At 41.1% G+C, this 19,190-nt stretch overlaps 1 protein-coding gene and 1 long non-coding RNA gene across 2 annotated transcripts in view; one reads left to right on the forward strand and one right to left on the reverse strand.

Moving 5' to 3' along the window:
* Positions 1-19,190, forward strand: part of COL4A2 (collagen type IV alpha 2 chain) — a 628,472-nt gene that overhangs the window by 127,439 nt on the left and 481,843 nt on the right. Inside the window, exon 4 of the mRNA XM_069205111.1 lies at positions 16,566-16,646. Within this exon, the coding sequence (XP_069061212.1) occupies positions 16,566-16,646 (81 nt within the window). The remainder of the gene's footprint in view (positions 1-16,565; positions 16,647-19,190) is intronic.
* The window catches only part of LOC138250338 (uncharacterized), a 582,532-nt gene that overhangs the window by 66,646 nt on the left and 496,696 nt on the right, over positions 1-19,190 (reverse strand). The window lies entirely within an intron of this gene.

Below are 19,190 nucleotides of genomic sequence, written 5' to 3' on the forward strand. Positions count from 1 at the left end.
CCCACCAAGTCATCAGTGCCCAGAAGAAGAGCGCCTTGTAAAGGTAGGGGACCTGGATGCCGGCTTTGAGGGGGCTCTCTAGGCACTTAGAAGAAGAGCATCCAGTGGAACAGGGGGATGGTGGTAAATGTATGTGACCAAGGAGATAGCATGAAGGGGGCACGCCAAGTGTTTAGGAGAGCACTTGATGGAGGAGAAGGGGATGGTGCAAAAGCTAGTGGGGCTTTGAGGGCATTATGAAGGAGTTCTTCAGCTGCTGAGGTACAAACATCAGAAGCTGAAAACTCCTTGAAAACACCTTTAGAGCTTGTGCAAATACAGTTCTGGTAAAAAAAGCCCATGTGTTGAGGAAGCTGTTGTTGAGGGAGAAGATTGACACCTTGTCCAACAGGACAGTGATGGTGGAGGTCAGTGTTTCTCAGATGCAACATTCTACTTCTCCCATCGGCTCTAGGCCAGTTTCTTAGACTTCATGACAGGAGCTGCCTAGCTAGGGCTGGTTGCTGTCCGGATCCAACAGCAATGGCAAAGGCCAGTGGAGGGTGGCATAGGCATAACTCCAGGGTCTATGTAGCAGCAATTAAAGACCGAACCCAGAACTGAAATGGCCAGTGTTCAGCTGGAAGGCCAGCTTTCACCAGTGAAGAGAATTCACTAGACAATAGGTTTAGTTGATGGTAATACATGGTGAACGTACTAGATGATGTGTGCCAGTATTATGTCAAGGCGCTATTGCTGGCAGTGTCGGCTTTAGGGTGGTGCTGACCTCGGTGGGCGCTGTGATTAGAATTAACATGGATGTGAAAAGCACCTGCTGCAGAGTCCCTTGTCCAACAGGTTTCAGGCAACAACAATGTCAAGCTAACTCTGTAGGGAGATTGAGTTTTGCCTAGTGGCAGTATCCACTCATGGTAGCTCAGAGTTTTAAGAAGCCTGCTACAAAGACGGTGTACCACTTAAATCACTCAACTGTATTTTATGTGGATCACTGCTCAGTTGATTACGGCTTTTGTCACCGAGAACCTTTTATTACTAGCAGTTAATAAATTACAACCCTTCTATAGCACAGTGAGCTATGAACTGTCAACAAAGAGCTGCATGCAAACCACATGGTATAGGTTAGAGAGTTCTGTCTTTCCCCCAGTTTTCGTTTATCCTAATGTTGGTAAAAAATGGTTCATTTGGGTAAAAATATATTCTTATTATTAAAGCCAACCACTGTGATACGTTTTAAATCCTGAGTTTGTGCTTCTCCAAACCAAACACTCTTTAAATATACTGCCTACTAACATCAGTGACATGTGACCCCTACACCTTGTAATTGTCATTGTCGTATGTAACATTTCTTGATTTATTGATTTACACACGTGTGATTTATTGGCTCTCTATAATGTGTGTGTGATGTTAAGTGCTTTCACACCACACACTGGTATGAGTAGCGCTATAAAACAAATGAATTCATGTTAGAGAGGGGCTATGGAGAGATGAGAGGCACATGTGGAGCATGGTAATTAGAGAATTTGTGGGGAAGGTGGGTTTTGCGTTTGAGGCACCACGGATTGTTGCACTGGGCACCACCAGTGCTAAATACATCCATTATTGCTGGGATTCTTAAGTGAGCTGCTTCGTTAAGAAAAGTACTGCAAAGCATCATGGGCTGTTATTTTTGCATCATTACATTTAAATTTGACAGATATATATTAGCTGAGGGGAAACCCTTCAAGAGCAAACAAGAGCTCAATACAAGTACTGTTTAAATAGAATTACACAAATTCTGTCCAATCAGTCGCTATACTCAAGGTACCTAATGTGGGTGCACCCAAAGTTCTTCTTTCACTAGTACTGGTTGATGCTCTTTTTCTATTGATCACATGAGGTCACATGCCCACTGAGCGGTCAAGCGAGACATAAAAATCGGTCCCAGCACATATAGGGCATATTTATGAACAGTGGTGCTGTACCTACTGCAGCGCCACTTATCTTGTGCACCTTAGTTCCCCCCTAATGCCACCATGGTAGCGCCGTATTTATAATATGACGCACCATGGCAGCAGTTAGGGTGACTAGCGTCATAACTTTTTATGTTAGACTGGAACTTTGCAGGATTAGCGTTAAAAATGATGACGCTAATCCTGCAAAGCAGCCAGAAGCCCACTGTAATCAATGGGAGCCTCTTTTTAATGCCTGCACTTGTCAGGCGTTAAAAAAGGCAGTAAAAATGAAGCAAAGGAATCTGATAGATTCCTTTGCACCATTTTTACGCCCCCCCTAGTGACGGAACCCCACCCTTGCATACATTATGCCTGCCACAGCAAAATGTGGCACACAGGGTTACAAAGTGTCGCAATGCAAGCATTGCGCCACTCTTTAAATATGGCGAAGCTTTTTTCCCTTTCCAACGCCACATTTAGCATCAAACAAATGACGCTAATGTGGCGTTGGAATGGCGCAAGCCTCCATAAATCTGGCCCACATGTTTTACAAATTAAACCCTGTCTTGCTGAAGACTTCCACAAGCTTTCTCCGAAGGAGGCTGGCAATGTGCAATTTGAATATGTACAGAATCATAGTTTAAAGGAACAATTGAGCTTTTGTTTCTACATTTACGAGTTAGTGTTTTTTCAAATTTGTGTAGAAGCCAAGGCTGAAGGAATCTGCGTGTTCTTTGTGAAGAAGTGGTTCTTGTTGGCTGGGATTGCGTCGGCATGAACGCTCATGCCTGTGGACAAGAAAGGGTTTGTGAGAAAGGAAGGAAATGCACAAAAAAGTATTGTTTTGGGTACATAACCATTTTATGCAAACAATGCACACATCCTATGCGTTCAAATTCTTTCAGCTTCATTTTGGGTGCCTATATTTCACATTCCCATTTTGTGATCGGGAGCAGGAGACATGGGTACAATGTTGTCTTGTAAAATGGTGGATTTTGTCATCTTCGTATCGGTTTAGTGAAGCAGTGACACATGGAATGGGCTGTCTTGTAAGTGTCCCGCGAGCTTGTCAGTTGATTGGCTGCAGAGTAACTGTGTGAAGCAATCCGTGGTGATACTAGGGTGGAAAATCCCTTTTGCGACCTTTGTACATTTTTTTTGCTTTTTTTTGCTGATGCCATGTTCTGAGGTATAGGTGTTCTCCTTCTAAGGTAAATTTACGTATATCTGTGGCCCAACCATTGGCTTATCAATTGTCAAAGCCTATGACCAGAGTTTGAGACTCAGCACTGTGCTTCTAGGCCAGTGGTTCCCAACCTATTGATTTATGTGGACCCCTATTTTAACATTAATGGAACCCAGGGACCCCCACTGAATCATCATTGGAATCCGGGGACCCCCGCCTGAGTCATTACTGGAAGATGGGGACCTAATTTGTCAATATTTGTTAATATTTTTTTATTTTCCAAGCAGTCGCGGACCTCCTGAGAAGGCTTTGCGGACCCCCAGGGGTCCCCGGACCACAGGTTGGGAACCACTGTTCTAGGCGAACTTCATTAATTCTGTGCTCTGCATTACCCTCAGCTGTTAAATCTCAGGGCTATAGAAACAGACTCGACAAAATCTTGAAAGCGTATATTTGTAAACGTTCAGAGGTGTGTTTTACGTGGTCGTGATGTGCCCGGTTACAATTTTTAACTTGTTACACTGGTGTTCTACTTTGGTGCTCATATGGCATGACTTACAGTGTAAATTCATATTTACAATTCACGAGACTTGAAATTAGACTCATAAGTCAATACTTGTTTGCACATAACACCAACATGGTCTAATACTATGCGGGAGCAAATTCACTCTCAGATGCAACGAGTGAACCTGAAATAGGTGTACAGCTGTACATAATTGTAAAGTACATTCCCACCCTGGATGCGATTGGAAATGTACCCATGTCAAGGGCGAGCTTAAATCGGTGTCCAGTGTGAAAATGGAGCATGAGCCTCCCCAAAACTGGTAGAATGCGTTGGTGAAGGGGTACTTGTGGGATAATGAATATTTTCCCTGTGGAGAAAAATGAAAGTGTATGTGCGGTAATGTACTTTTGCTGATCATGTACACATGCACGCACGTGCACTTACACATGCCTAAATTGTTACACGAGCAAACATGCACTGTACTTCATAAGTGCAGTGGAGGTGGTTGCTAGGTGGCACTTGCAATCCGACACTGTGCCCTTTTGAAAATGGTTTCAAGTGAACCAATATAGCAGAAGAGAAATGAGTTGTCTCACTGCCAAGTGGTACCTTGGACATCCAATGCAACACGACATAGTGGAGCATCAGATAATGTTGAGAGCAACAATAAAATAAATAACATACCGTGATCTTAACATCATTAGGGAGCATAATTCAAGGCTGTCTCTGCACTGCTGTAGCGTAATCTGTGAGTTTAGTAATTTGTTTCGGATTGCCTTTTAGAGGGAAGTGAGGGTGAGCGAGTGCTTTATTTGTGCCGGTTGATGCAAGTGCACCAGCACTCACTTTTAGAGTCCTACACATATTTTTCATCATTATACTTTGACAAGACAAAAAAAGCTGAAATGTATGATGGAAAACAGTGACAACGGGAAAAAATATGGACTTAAACGAACCTGCTGGCGTGAAATAAAGAGATGAGAAGTCTAGGGCGGTGGAAGAAAGAGATATAAGGTCGAATCGAGATTAGGCTCCCTGGGACTCAGCAACAATATAAAGAGAAAAGGAAATGATCTTCGGATAACTTGTGGAAAGATGAGCATTTTATACTTAAAACTGAAAACAAGCTTTGAAAAAGCTGCCAGGCCTGACATTTGAGATTCAACAAAAATATTTTAAAAAATCTGCTGCAGTAAAAGGAAAATACTGTCAACACTTACAGTGGAACTACGAGATAAAAAAATTAATGTGTGATGATTCAGAAGTAATGAATGTTGTACGAAACAGCCAACAGCATTAGGTAAGAGAGTAATTCTCCTGTGTGGCGCAAGTTACACCCACTCTTTGTAAATGTTAAAGAATTGATAATAATAGGTCATTCAGACAGCTGCAATGTCCAGCTAGACCTAAAAGGGAAAGAGATACAAAAATGTGTGTTTCCTATTTCCCCACAATAAAAGTACACCTTTAGTTAGGTAAAGATGTGTATAGTATGCGAGCAGAAGGCTTGAACTGTAAGGGGATTGCAGATGTTTTGCGTGCAGCCATAGGTCTTTATGCGAGATGGAGATGTCTACGTAGAGGGTTGGTTATCTCTTTTCTGGCGTCCTACCTATACAATTTTCCTGGATTTGCTCCTCTTGTAGAAACACAGTTATTCCTGTGACCAAAGTCTAAGTCAGGAGTCCTACATACTTGGACAACTGATATTTACTGTAATCAGTACACTAGAGTAAATTCACATCAATTGACTTATGCATAGGGTACCGATTCTAAGGGTGTGTGAAATTATAATTTTGATGGTAAAGTTTTGTGAAGGAAACACAAGTCTGAATTTTATTGGGGTTCTTTACATTCATGAAGTTTTAAGAGGTTTGTCACTTCTGCAAAACTCCACCCGGTAATGAAAGCTGCCACTCCAAAGAATTTTTGCAGCATGAGTTTATGTGGAAATGCTCCCCAAAACGCTGTGGGTAACCCGCCATACTTCCCCACCCTAGCAGACCATTCCTTGCTGCTAACGTATTCAATACATGGGGGAAGTGTTCAAAGATTCAGGGCCTGATTTAGAGTTTGACAGACTGGTTACTCTGTCAGAGTGACAGATATCCCGTCTGCCGTAATATGATTTCCATTGGATATAATGGGATCGTAATATGGCAAACGGGATATCCATAATGTTTGTGATGGAGTAACCCCATCTATCAAACTCTACATCAGGCCCTAAGTCACTTAGAGATATCGCCCAGTTTATCATGCATCAGTATAATAATTGGCCATAAACTGTACAGATTGTAGTGATCTTGGACATGGCATGATATGAGAGCCTTCATTAAGGTAATTCAGGAGTGATTTCCATTATTTCTCATATGTATATCCTTCATAGTGCAGGGCCCCGGTTAGCCTTTCCAATGCCAGCAACAATGGCATGTTCAACGGATGTGCAGCTCATCCCCATTCATGCTACAGCCTTGCAAACAGTTCCCCTGCTGGTATTGTACATATGACTTGTATTTGGGATTATATCAGAGAAGCATAAGTTTGTTTATTCTGTTTCTGTTCTGAAAACAAGGACCAAGTTTAATAAGTCATCCCCTAGTTTCTCCAACTGCATAACAAATGCCTTTCCATAGGATGTAATTCACTTCTTCATATGTGCCCATACCGTCTATGTGCTTGTATGAGAACCCAAAGTATATATACATTATGTACTGGAAACAAGGCCTTTTGTTCTTGAATATGTACTGAAAGGTTGCTTGAATGAAGTAAGATCTCTGGGTTTTCCTTCTTGTTATCTTGAGAGAGTTTGGGAACTTAATGAAACACATGAAGTTTTAAAAAACACTTTAGAGTCAAAGGTTTTCATAGTGTTTCATGCCCATACAGTCTTCCTTTAACAACAGACCTATTTTTCATTGATGTAACAATGCATGCTCAATGATACTGTAGTGTCATCCATGCACGTATGAGGACTCATGATAGTAAAATGAGGATAAATCATGTTTTTTTCATTTAAAAGTGGTAAAATGCACTGCTGTGTAAAGTTTCTAGTGTGTTTTCTTGTGCCTACCATTTTGGAATCCCATAAATTTTACTCAAAATTGGCATGTTAATGGAAGAACATATTTGTGAGCAATTTGATTCAAATTGTTAGGAAGAAAGGCTGTGTGACTGAAGGATGAGCAACTGCTTAGTGAAGTTTTAGTAATTGCTAAGCGTGTTGAACATATGATGGTGTGCATGAAGGAGATCCACAAGGATGATAAATAGAAGACATAGGTGCATGTGGTGAAGGAGAAACTAGGTTCAGTCATCAAAGAGTAAGAAGAAATTTAAAGAGCGATGTCATCATTGTGGAGAGAAAGGTCTTACGACAAATTTCAAAGGTTGTCCAGATATAAAGGTGTTGTATGAAGTTGTATTATGTGCGGTGCTGCAAATCTCTCATGCAGAGCGAGAGGAAGAAAAAGATTAAGAAGGTCTGAGGGGAAGTTGTTTTACAGCTTTGCAGCAAGTGTGAAGGAAATCCATCTGAGGAAGTAAGAGTAAATGATGAATGCCCCAAGATGCTCTTCGAATAATGCTCAAGGATAACCATTATGTCAGAGAAAACAATTGAGAAACATTTTAATGGTGGTATGATGCTTTCCTCAATGTATATTAAACATTGTGCTTATAGGGTCAATAGATCAAAATATCGGTATATTTTATTGGAGTCATCTCTTTTAAAGATAGGACAAAAACGGAAAAATGGCAAAGGTGATGGTATGTTGTTTTGATATTTTATTTCCATAAAAAGGAATTAGGGGTCTGTATGAACCTCAGTGCCCACTACCAAGTCCAGGTACATGAAGTAGCAGAAGAATGTTTGGCTGTAGTGAATCCTATGTGAGTAAATTGAGGCTGAAGGATGGCGCAACGCCTGTTGTATAAACAATAAGAAGGGTCCCTTAGGAGAGCAAACACAACTTAAAGATGCGTTGGAGAGATTGGTCAAGTGAAGGGCCATCACCCCTGTGGAAGCAACTAAATGGTTGCCCCAGTTGTGTTGACCAAAAATATCAGTAGGGAAGTACATTTGTTCATTGACCTAAGGGCTTTGAACAGAGAGGTAGTGGTGGATAGGTACTCTTTCCCTAACATCTCAAAGTTGTTATCAATGTTAGGGGTGCCAAGAACTTAACCTCACTTGACTTGGCTTCTGCCTATCAGCCGGTACTCTTACATGATGTTTCATGGGACCTGACCTCATTCACTACACCAACGGGAACATAACCATTTCTGTATATGCCATTTTGTCTTGTCTCTGACTATACATTGTATACATGTTTGAAGGAAAGGGTGGGGATAACACCACAAAAGACTGAGGAGAGTTTGAAAGTAGCCTAAGAAAAAGGGCCTCACCTTTAGGGCTCATGAGTGCAAATTTGGGCAACGTGAATTAGTTACTTGGGACACTAAGTGTTAGCAGGTGGGGTTAATCCAAACAAGGATCTGGTGTATTCTACAAAGAACCTGACATCTCCCAAATGTAAGAAAGAACTGCTTCTTTCCTTGACACATTGGTATTTTATGGAAGTTTTGTGTGAAGAGGGCTTGCAGAGAAAACATGGCACACGAGAAGTCTGTTGAAATAAAGTCTTTGCTACCTGGACTGTAGAGTGTAAAGCTGTGTTTGTAAAGATTGCAGAATATTTGGAAATGGCACTGAATCTACAGGCTGTTGTTCCTGGTAGAGAGTGTGTGGTCATTGCCAATGCCAGTGCCAAAAGTATAGGGGCAGATCTTGCACAAAAGGCTGAAAGAGGAGAATAGTCCATTGCATTTGCATCCAGGTCACTGAGAGGAGCTGAGAAGAATTACTTAGTTATTGAAAAAGAGGCACTGGACTTTAGAGAAATTCAGGATTTTTTGTGTGGAGAAGTTTCACTGTAAGGGCAGACCACAAACCATTGAGGGAGATCTTAACTTCAAAGGCTTTGAATGTGATGTTTTCCGGAATCAGATACTGGATGGTAGATCTCCAAGAGTTCAGCTTTGTGATGGAATATATTCCAAGTTGCCAGAACCCGGGGGATGGTAGGGGTGTTACACCACCCAAATAAATGCATTCTTGGCTTGGTAGTTGGGTCCAGAGGCCCTGAGTTGGGTCTGCTGTGTCTGTGTCAGTTTTTTCTCCTTGTGCACCAAGAATAAATGACAATACAGTGGCCTTTATATTATAATGTTATATAAATTAGTATGTTGTTCTGGCAGAACCTAGGGGTATCCTAGCAACATATGCTGCTGGGAGAGAATTAGAATCACCCTTACTAAATGGATGTCTATGCAATTATATAATGTGTTGTACTAAGGTGAAGCTCTTCCTCATGTTAAAGAAATACATTTTGTTGAATTTTGAAGAGACTATTTTATTTTTAGATTATGTTTTTTGCACAATATAAATGCCAAACATTTTCATGACTTAGCTCATGCATTGACTCTTAGAGCCAAGCCAGACCCCTGGCTACGCATTGGATTGGCTCGCCATATTAATTTGCTGACACACCTACCTATATTTGCAATTTGGGCTTAGCATACCTTAGTTCATGAGGCCATCAGTCACTTGATAAAATTAATTGTCAAAGGTGAAGATTAGAAAAAATAAACCTTGTCTACATGCATTTATTTGACAACCATCAAGGCTTCTAGTAGCAGAGATGAAGAGTGTGTGCAGTGAAAATGCATTTAAAAGTGATCCCGGTGTAAGGACTACAGGCCCTTGTTTTATATGTGATCATGGTTGTTAATTTCCAAGGAGCACTACCAAGCCCAGGTGGGAGGGGCCAGTGAGTAGATTCGGGGGAGAGGGTGTTTGGGGTGTAACATCCCCCAAATGCATTCTTGGCTTGGTGGTTTGGTCTGGGGGCCCTGATTCTGATTTGCTTCACATGTGACAGTTTTTCTCACAAAGAACTTTTGTTATTAATTTTTTGGAGCAGAAACTTAACCTAAGTGTAAATAGTGACAAGTTTACCAACAAATAGTAAATCTGCCGCAGAGAAGTACTCCATAAATGGATGCAAATTTACTATTTTCAAAAAAATATACAAACATTGACAATAGTAGAGTTGAAATGCTGTACAAGACTATACAATTGGAAATCCTGCTGGGGAAACTAACCGAGTGTCAGGAAAAAGCACATAGAATGCTGGGGTGGTCCCTATAGACATATTCTGATAGAGAGTGAGTGCAGAAAGAGCCTCAGGGAGTCTAAGAATCCTCGATTTTAAAGGAGTATGGCCCAGATTTACAAGCAGTATGCGCAGCCGAAGCATCACTTTTTTGACGCTTTGGAGGCGCAAGCTGCTGACTCATATCTATAAGTCAATGCAAAGCCACCTTGCGTGGCTTTATATGGCCATGTAGATATGGAGTAAGGCAACGCAGAGCAAGTTGCTGTGTTGTCTTACTTTGCATCTGTAAGGCTTTTTCATGGTTGTTGCGTTGGTGTTCCCATGCAACCCCTATGGTTTTTGATGCATTCCCCGACTTACAAGGTTTTGTAAACATGGAAATGCGTCAAAACCCTACACCACGTAGAAGTAACCCAACGGGGAGAAATATCTTTATTTCTCCCCGTTTTTTCCTCTTTCTATGTGCTGCATTTTGCAGCACACATAGAAAGAGGAAAACTTCTGTTGGCATCGTTTTTGTGCAGGAAGGCACACCTTCCTGCACAAAAACAATAATTCCTGCAACGCAGGCACCATTACTTAATGGTGCAAGGGTGCCTGCATTGGCGCACGGTAGCAATTTGTGCACCAGCGTAGGGGACAAGGACACAGCGCATTCCTGCCCTTTTGTTTTGACGCAGGGCAGCACAATAAGAAGGCTTGCAAAGCTGCCCTGCACTAAAACATTCTAAATCTGGCCCTCTGTATAGGTTTTTATGAGACATTTGCTCGTTTCAGTTTGAAAATGTGAAATTGGAATTCACACTTGTAAATGCGTGTTTATGGTCATCTAAATGATTATTAGGTGCCAAAATACTTTTGAGAATCGAGCTCATAGAGAAGGGAAAGTGTGAAGGCTCTGCATCATTGCCATTGTAAAGGGAAAAATATTGGAATCTTCTGGGTGACCTGCAGAAAACTAATTGGAGAACTTATTGGCTTACAACTATTCATCACACTAGAGAAAGGTGTTAACAAAAGGGATTGGAAGTTTAGCATTCAAAGCAGTACTCAAATTAGAGATGCACAAGAAACTAGATATTATACTTATAGTAGGACAGTAGCACTCCTGTGCTTTCAAGGTAGATAAAACTTTAACAACAGGAGGAGCACCTGGGCAACAAGGGGATTAAGGAACTAATCTGCACACTTTGTAAATGACTCTAGACACTTCCCTTCCACTCGTTTTTAATGCCCTTGTACCTTTACAGGAGAATAACCATATGCTAATCAGCCTTGGTCCTGGTCCAGAAGCAACAGTCCACCCAAGCTAAGGCGATGCTAAACTCAGAGGCCTAGCTCAGACTGCTGATAAGACGCATCGAACCTTAGCAGGATCACTAATACAAAGAACACCATACAATTTGTGAAATTGGACAAAGGTTGCTAGAAGAAAACTGAAATGACCCAGCATAGAAAACCATTAAAATCGCCGTATTCTTAATATCTGCCATTGCTGTATTTCTGTTACTATTTAATAGTTGATCATGTATCCACTCCATTTGTTGAAATTGAGTTTTACCGCACTACCGAATGACTTTTCGTTTAGGACAAACTAGGATCGGTGGACTTGCAAAGTCATTAGCCACCGCGGAAGTGTTTGCCTGCCTGTGACAATCCGTCGGAATGTGCCCTGAAACCCAGGATTAGACAGGAGCTTATTGGAACAGGAAAGCAGATGTGACTGTCGTTACACTGTCAAATTTGTATGAAGTCAAATAGTGGAAAGGAGAATTGGGTCATCTGAGACATCAAGTGGATATGTGATTGCGCTGCACCTGTTGAGCCTTTAGAGACAGGACAAAGAGGGGATCTGTGTATATCAATAGTCATTAGGGTCCTTACGATGGCTGACAGTGAGGCGACCACACAGATTTATTTGCTTGGTACTTATGTGGACAAAACCCAAATCGAGGGGCTACATGGAAAAGTTCGCAGCGATCTTTACGGAGCATTTCTGTGCTATTGTCCCTGGCAGTTTGGAAAAGAAAGTTTCTGACATGCATCATCGGCACACTTTACTTGCCATTTTCTCGCCTCTTCGATGCTCTTTTTTGCCCTTCAACTTTCCAAACATATTTCTTTCTTGTTTGTTCCCTTTCTGTTTAAACCTGAGCTTTCTTGAATGGCCTTCATCCTTACTCTTTCTCAAACTGTGCAAGAACCAATGTGACTTTTTTCTTCTAGGGTCATGATAACAACTCTAGGGGTATTTCCCCCTTAGGTGCGAACTGCCGTTTTCATCCGAGGCAGGATTTCAAGTTTCAAGTTAGATGGCACATGCTCATCTGCAAATTACCTACCTTGCGCTATTTGCCACAACATTTTGACAGGTGAAACCTGGCAAAAATCTTACTGGTAAATTGTAGTTTGTGCAAATTGAACTTTTGCATACACTGTGTGCACAAATCAGAAGTCCATGCTATTTGTCAATGGGTTCCTCACCAGACCTTAGTTGCCATAAACGTGTCGCCAAATAATGTTGGCTACATATACCTCATTTGCACATGGGTAAATGGTGCATTCCGCGATAATCCATGCTGTGTTGGATTGGTCTTTTCAGCAGTCTGGCGATCCCTCACTGCTAGATCGACCAGGACCTCCAGTGGGCTGTGTACATTTTTCTATTGTCCTGTGGGCTGAATGGGACCAAACAAAACAGCCCACCCTCTAGTCCTATCATGATGGTCTATTTGACAGTGCCAGACTGCCCAACAGGCTGCTCCAACCTGAATATACGAACCAATATGCCCCTCTTTGAATCCTGCTTCTGACGCATACAACATTATGCCACTCAAAATAGAATTAGCCCTGTAGTTGTGATCAAGTTTTTATAGGTTTTTTGTTACTATTTATTTTGTTTGTTAATGCATCATAGATTGGTAGCTCCTCTACTGTCACTGTAGTAAGGCAACTGACAGTGTGCTTTCGTATTACATGGCTTTACTGCTTAGTGGTTTTTTTCAATGTGGCACACAGGACAAATGCAGTACATTTTTTGGCAGAGTTATGATCATAGTATGCAGAATCTCGAGATGAGGCTTGAAAGGGTGAGCTCAGGATTGACATTAAGAAGTTAAGTGGTTTTCCCAGAGCAGCCTTGTATCAGAAGTGGTGGGAGAGGGTCTGGGACTGACCCACAGGGCCACAATACTGAGTGCGTATGGGCAAAACTTGAAGATCGTGTGGGATCTTGTCGTAGTCCATGAAACAGAGGTTTACCATCATGATAATCCAATCCAAAATTCCAAAAGGAACAGGTTTTGGTGCCTTTTATTGAACTCACCTACAACTGTATGTCGTGATGGAGCCATGCAAGAAACTCCCAAAACCCTTTGTGGCTTTAAAGCTTTTGCAACAATTCTGCTGCCCTAGCACACAATATTTGGCCAGTCGAATACAAACTGCTTAAACTGGTTGGCTTTGGCAGGAACGTGAACAGAGTGTCTGGTCTCCGCAGCCATTGCCTGCTTTCTAACAACATGTTCCTATCACTCCGGTAAATGTTGTAACTGTTTTGACAGCACCATTGATGCTTTATTACATTAAGACATGTTTCAAAAGCACATACATTCATAACTCCTGTTTAACAACCACTGCTACTGAAAAATGAATAAAACTTGTCAAAAAGTTTTTTTTAATTAGTGGCATGATTCATTTCTTGGGGGAAGGAATACTCCCTCACAAGCGCGATGGATATTCCGTCCGCCTTATTAAGATCTCCGTAGGATTTAATGGGATCATAATGTGGCGGATGGGATATCCGTCACATTTGTGACAGAGTATTCCCCTCCGCCAAAATCTAAATCAGGCCCTAAATGACTTAACAATCATCAGCTCCTGTCCTCGTTTGATTGGAAGGCTGGCAGAATAACACATTGACTTCAGGCATGTATCCTGTGGGTAAATGAGCTATGAACCAAATAGGATGTAAATTGAAACCTGTTCTGTGAAAGAACCTTTGCCTACAAAATGGTATTTCTTGTACGGTATTACTCTCCTACCTTTCTGGTATTCTGCTTGTGCATTATTAGGTGAGGTGTCAACTAAAGCCTTTTGATTTTACCAAAATTATATGTAAAATGCATTTACTTGTAGAGGCCTTCAGCCAACCCTCTTCATCCATTGGTCCCTTTGTTGTGTAAATTGTCCTTCTCCCACAACAGCATACATAATAGGGTAGTGGCACTGTGAGTGGCGTCATTCTTCCCTTTCACAAAGAGCACATCCACAATGTAGTTACCTTAAGAACCGGAAACTACCATGGCAAAAATGTGTGCTTTTTGTGAGACCAAAAATATTTTAGTTTTATCCATTTTCTTTTAGATTGATGAGAGCCCAGCAGCTTCCTCAACTATAAAGTTTTGCAAATACCATGACCAAACAAAACAAGCATTGGCAATTGGCTTTGCCAATGATTACTCTACTTTGCCTTCATGGCATGCTGTCTTATCTGGTACTTTCTTCTTTCTTCAAGATGTTCTATTTCCATCCTCACATGAAGTGATGAATTGGTATAAACTCTGATGTAATAGAAATTCACTTCCCCTGAATTTGGGTTTACTTCCCAGGAGCCTTTTGTGCTCACACATTGTCTATAACATTCTAATAATTACAATCCTTACATGGCATTCTTTACAATTTGCATAACTTCTATGCCAAAATATCAGTTTTATTCAAGGTCACTTATGTTATTGTCTCCAGACAGACTTAAAGCTGTGCAGGCCTGCCAAAATTCCACCCTTAATATTTATTTGCTCACACCATTGAGCTATTTTACCACTAACATCAGTCGGAAACAATAACTACTCCGGACAGCCCTGTACACTCATTTAACAATGATTTACAAACACTTTAAACTTTTTAACACCAGAATTACTTGATGATCACCAAACTGACACCACGAAACCCCCACACACTTTTGTTCGTTCGGCATCACTCTCATTCCACGAACTCTAGGAGATTGATTTCCAAGCTGTCACCCACAGCACTTACGGTAAAACTCCTTTTTCCTATTTCTCAGCGTATCAACCGTAGCTACCTTTTTCTACCTTTTTCTACATGTTGGGAAGCATTGCACCGTATAAGGGAAAAACATACATTCGGCCCAACTCCTGCATTTGTCAGCACCAGCTGTGACGTCACAACATGTCAATTAATACAAGTTTGAAGATTATGAGAAAAGCATCTCTTGAAGCGTCAGCCTACTCAAGCCTACTCAACATTCCTGATCATATGCCAGGGGTCAAGAGTATCTAAGAGGGAATGGGCATACTGCCCATTTATCACACCCTAAGGCCTTCTTATTCCATTCAATATTTTGTTTCCCACAAAATAATCCTAGACTATCTACCTCCTGTGTTACAGAGGGGGATTCATAATATTTGAATGGCCATCACTAAAGTATAAGGCTCTCATTCCCCATGTGAAACAGACAGACACACGGATACAAGATACTTTATTTATTTTGAAAGATGACTTAATATGTGGAAATGTTTGAATTATGGGGGCATTTTATACAATCGTGAATGGTTCACTTTTTCCTTAACTACCCCATCAAATCTGGAATTGAGTTTTGCAAATCGGAATGCTTGTAGGTCTTCAGTTAAATTTGCGAGAACAACCTCATTATGCAGTCCAGATTCCTGCCACTGCTTCTGTATTTGTGAGAGCGAAAAATCCACTGTACTCCCAAATTTTGAATACTTATATGTGCAATTTACAGGCGTAAAATCCAAGCAGTCCTGGTTCCTTTTTGACAATATTTTGGTTAAAAAAACATGAGATTATTGAAGGAAGTCGTTCATAGCCTTTCCGTTAGCGAAACCATGTTCTCATGACAACTCAGGTTACTGAAGCAGAACCACACCGCTTGGAAATTACTATAAACTTGTGTAATCATTTTGCAGAACAGTAAGTAAAAGGCATAATCATCCCTATAACTACAGACAAATGAACAGAGTCAAGTAAATGTCAGTCTGTTCCATTGTCTTTTCTTCAGACTGTTCCAATGTCTTTTCATCAGATGTGTGTTTTTGTTGCAGCTAGCTAGTTTTAAACAAAGGGGCATATTTAAGAGCCCTTAGCACCTCCTTGGGCCACATTTACGTCATTTTTTTAATGCAACTGGCCGAACGAGGCCAAAAAACGATGCACCACATTTACAAAGTGGCGCAATGCATGAATTGCGCAACCTTGTAACCCTTTGCGCTACATTATGCCAGCACCAGGCATAATGTATGCAAAGGGGGCGTTCCCCCGTTAGGGGGGGCAAAAAAAGACACAATTTTTTTCGGCACTTTTAATGAATGCTCAGAACAGGCATTCCATTGCTTACAGTGGGCCTCTGGGTGCTTTGCAGGATAAGCATGAGAATTTGTGATGCTAATCCTGAAAAGCGCCGGACTACCGTAAAAAATTCTGATGCTAGTCCCCTAACTACCACCATGGTGTGATGAATTTTAAATACAGCACACACCTGGTGGCATTAGGTGGGCACTAAGGTACGCAAGAAAAGGTTTTCTTAAATATGCCCCAAAATGTCTTAACCCGGAAAACTACAATTCACTTTTATTAATGTTTTTCAATTCAATTTTTACTAAGCTAACATTGTCTTTTTACTTATTCTCCTTTCCATCTGTCTGGCACACCTTCTGATGAAATAAAGAACAAATTTACCAAAGACAAAAACTACATCAACTAATGTTGTGGTTGTTTTTTTCCCTCAGGGTGGGAAATCCTACACTGGACCGTGCGAAGGCAGAGACTGTAGTGCAGGCTGCCGGTGCCTTCCAGAGAAAGGCAGTCGGGTGAGTACTTAATTTTATTCCAGTGCTTCTTGATTACCCAGATGGAATGTGACAAAGCATTAGGTTAGCGGCAATTTAATGTCCAATGTCAATACTTAGCCTTTATCTTAAAAATATCTTGAATTTGTTTATCGAAAATGCCACTATTTATCAATACTTCTGTCATTTTTTCCAATCATCTTGTTTCAAAGCTTCTCATTTTTAGCTTCAGCTGAATGAAAAATCTTACCAAAATGTTAGGATTTGGAGCAATATTTTGTCATGGTGAGCAGTCGAAGACATGGAAGTCTTTTTTTTATATTATAACCTCCATGGATATCTGTCATGTTTGATGGAGTAAACACATTCCCTAAACTCTAAATCAGGCCCTTTCTTTTTAGCATACATATTTAGAACACAATGGGCCTGATTTAAGAAAAGTGGCGCTGCCATACAATGCAGCGCTACTTATATTGCGCCCCTTAGTGCCCCCTTAATGCCACCATGTGTGCGCCATATTTAAGATATGGTGCACCATGATGGTAGTTAGGAAACTAGTGCTAGGTTGGTGCTTTGCAGGATTAGCATAAAAAATGTTGACGCTAATCCTGCAAAGCACATTGAGGCCCATTATAAATAATGGTGTGCCTCCTTTTAATGCCTGCTCTGCGCAGGTGTTAAAAATGCCACAAAAAATGGTGCAAAGAAATCTTTTAGATTTCTTTGTGCCATTTTTTTGGCTCCCCCTTGCATACATTATGCCTGGCGCAGGCATAATGTGGCGCAAGGGGTTACATAGTGGCACAATGCATGCATTGTGCCACTTTGTAAATCTGGAGCGCAATTTTGGCCTTGTTGGGCCACATTAGCGTAAAACAAAATGACGCTAATGTGGTGCAAGGAGGCGCTAGGCCCTCTTAAATCTGGGCCAATATTTTTATCAGGCAATATTTAGGCACAGTAATCTAGTACTATATCATGAGGTCACGGGACACCCCCTCACCTACTTATGTTCTCCCTCCAATTGAGGACTATGCTTTTCCCATTGTCTCTCTTAAAACCTCGGTAATCTCTCTTTAAAACTAAATTACAGTCAAGTCTTAGTTGGGTTAATTCTTGAGGCAGTTCAGTTGTATTTGTGCACAGCTTTCAAGGCATGTACCACACAAGCCAAGCTTTAAAGCTTGAACGATTTGTGGGAGGTGCATATACACTGCATTGGCTGAACCTCAGAAGATCCAAACACCCACCTTGTTGGGTTAGCACCCAGTCATCTACAGCCAGCCCACTTGCCTCTCATTCAGAAATAGTTTTCAACAGGTGACTTGTGTTCTTATTTCAGTAATTATTTTTTACACAGCACCTTTACCACTTGAAACGCTGTAACTAAGAGATGCGACATTTACCCAATGTATGGTACGTACTGTATGAGAAAGGTTCCATTCCAACATAGTCAAGGAGTAGGTTAGCAGCATGCGTAAATTCTTTCTGCATGTAAATCCTTATATTCCCATGTTATTGTGTGTCTTCATTGCTCTTTACTGGTAAATGAGTGAAATAAAACATCTGTTTGAAGGGTCCTTATAGACCAACCTTGTCTGCTCCTCCGGTTTATTGTATACTCAGCTACTTGCTCAGATGAAAATGTGTGTATTTTATGTGCAAATGCTTTAAATGCTTTTCCAGCTGCACACACAGGCTCATTCCGGCTTGAGTGCAGAGGCACAATGATGCACACATATAGGTTTGGTGTTGACTCGCCTGTAGGTGGGGTGCTTTGCCACTGTGTTTGTGTGTTTATGTGTGCCTGCCAGTGTCTGCCACCACATGCAGTTCACAACGGTTAGTGTATAAGTAGGTGCGATTTATTTAGTGTTACCGGTTTACTCATGAATTTCAGGAGTAATGCAGCCCTCCTGGCTTACTTCTGAATTACTCCGGGACTCAAAAGTACTATGAGAGGAAGCCAGGAAAATCTTAGCGAATCAAGTCCTATGAATTCAGATCCACCCCGGGTATAAACTCAGTGCAAGTGATTATATTTGCACAAAGTGCACAGCTTCGCGCACTGCACATCGCTTATTGTGATTTGAACTAAATCAGAAATTATTTGATCACGAAAAATCTTTTTTGTGTAAGTTTGTTTGGTTTTACTGTGATGTCAATGTTTCATGATTTGCAAGACAAGAGATGCCAACAGAATATGCTTCCCTAAAACAAAAGAGCAAAGACGCAGATTATAAACAGACAATGCTCTCGCACAAACATCAGGATGAAGTTTAACTTTCACATTCTTATCATTTGATATCACATCAACAAATGTGCAGTGATATCCAGGAGCAGGAACAGATAAGACAAGTGTTTGTTTTATTTTTGTCATGAACTTGCCCTTGAAAGCTAAATCAGATTCCGAGATAAAGACATGAAAAGTCGTGTCGTCATATTTGCATCCTGAGATACCATAAACAGTGAGTGGACCCAGCTTTGAATCCTGCTTCTAGTACAAACATAGACAGCGTGGTCATCAAGGCATCCACAACAAACTGAATTTCCATTAATAAAAAC

This window comes from Pleurodeles waltl, chromosome 8 (genome assembly GCF_031143425.1).
Source record: "Pleurodeles waltl isolate 20211129_DDA chromosome 8, aPleWal1.hap1.20221129, whole genome shotgun sequence".
Taxonomy (NCBI): domain Eukaryota; kingdom Metazoa; phylum Chordata; class Amphibia; order Caudata; family Salamandridae; genus Pleurodeles; species Pleurodeles waltl.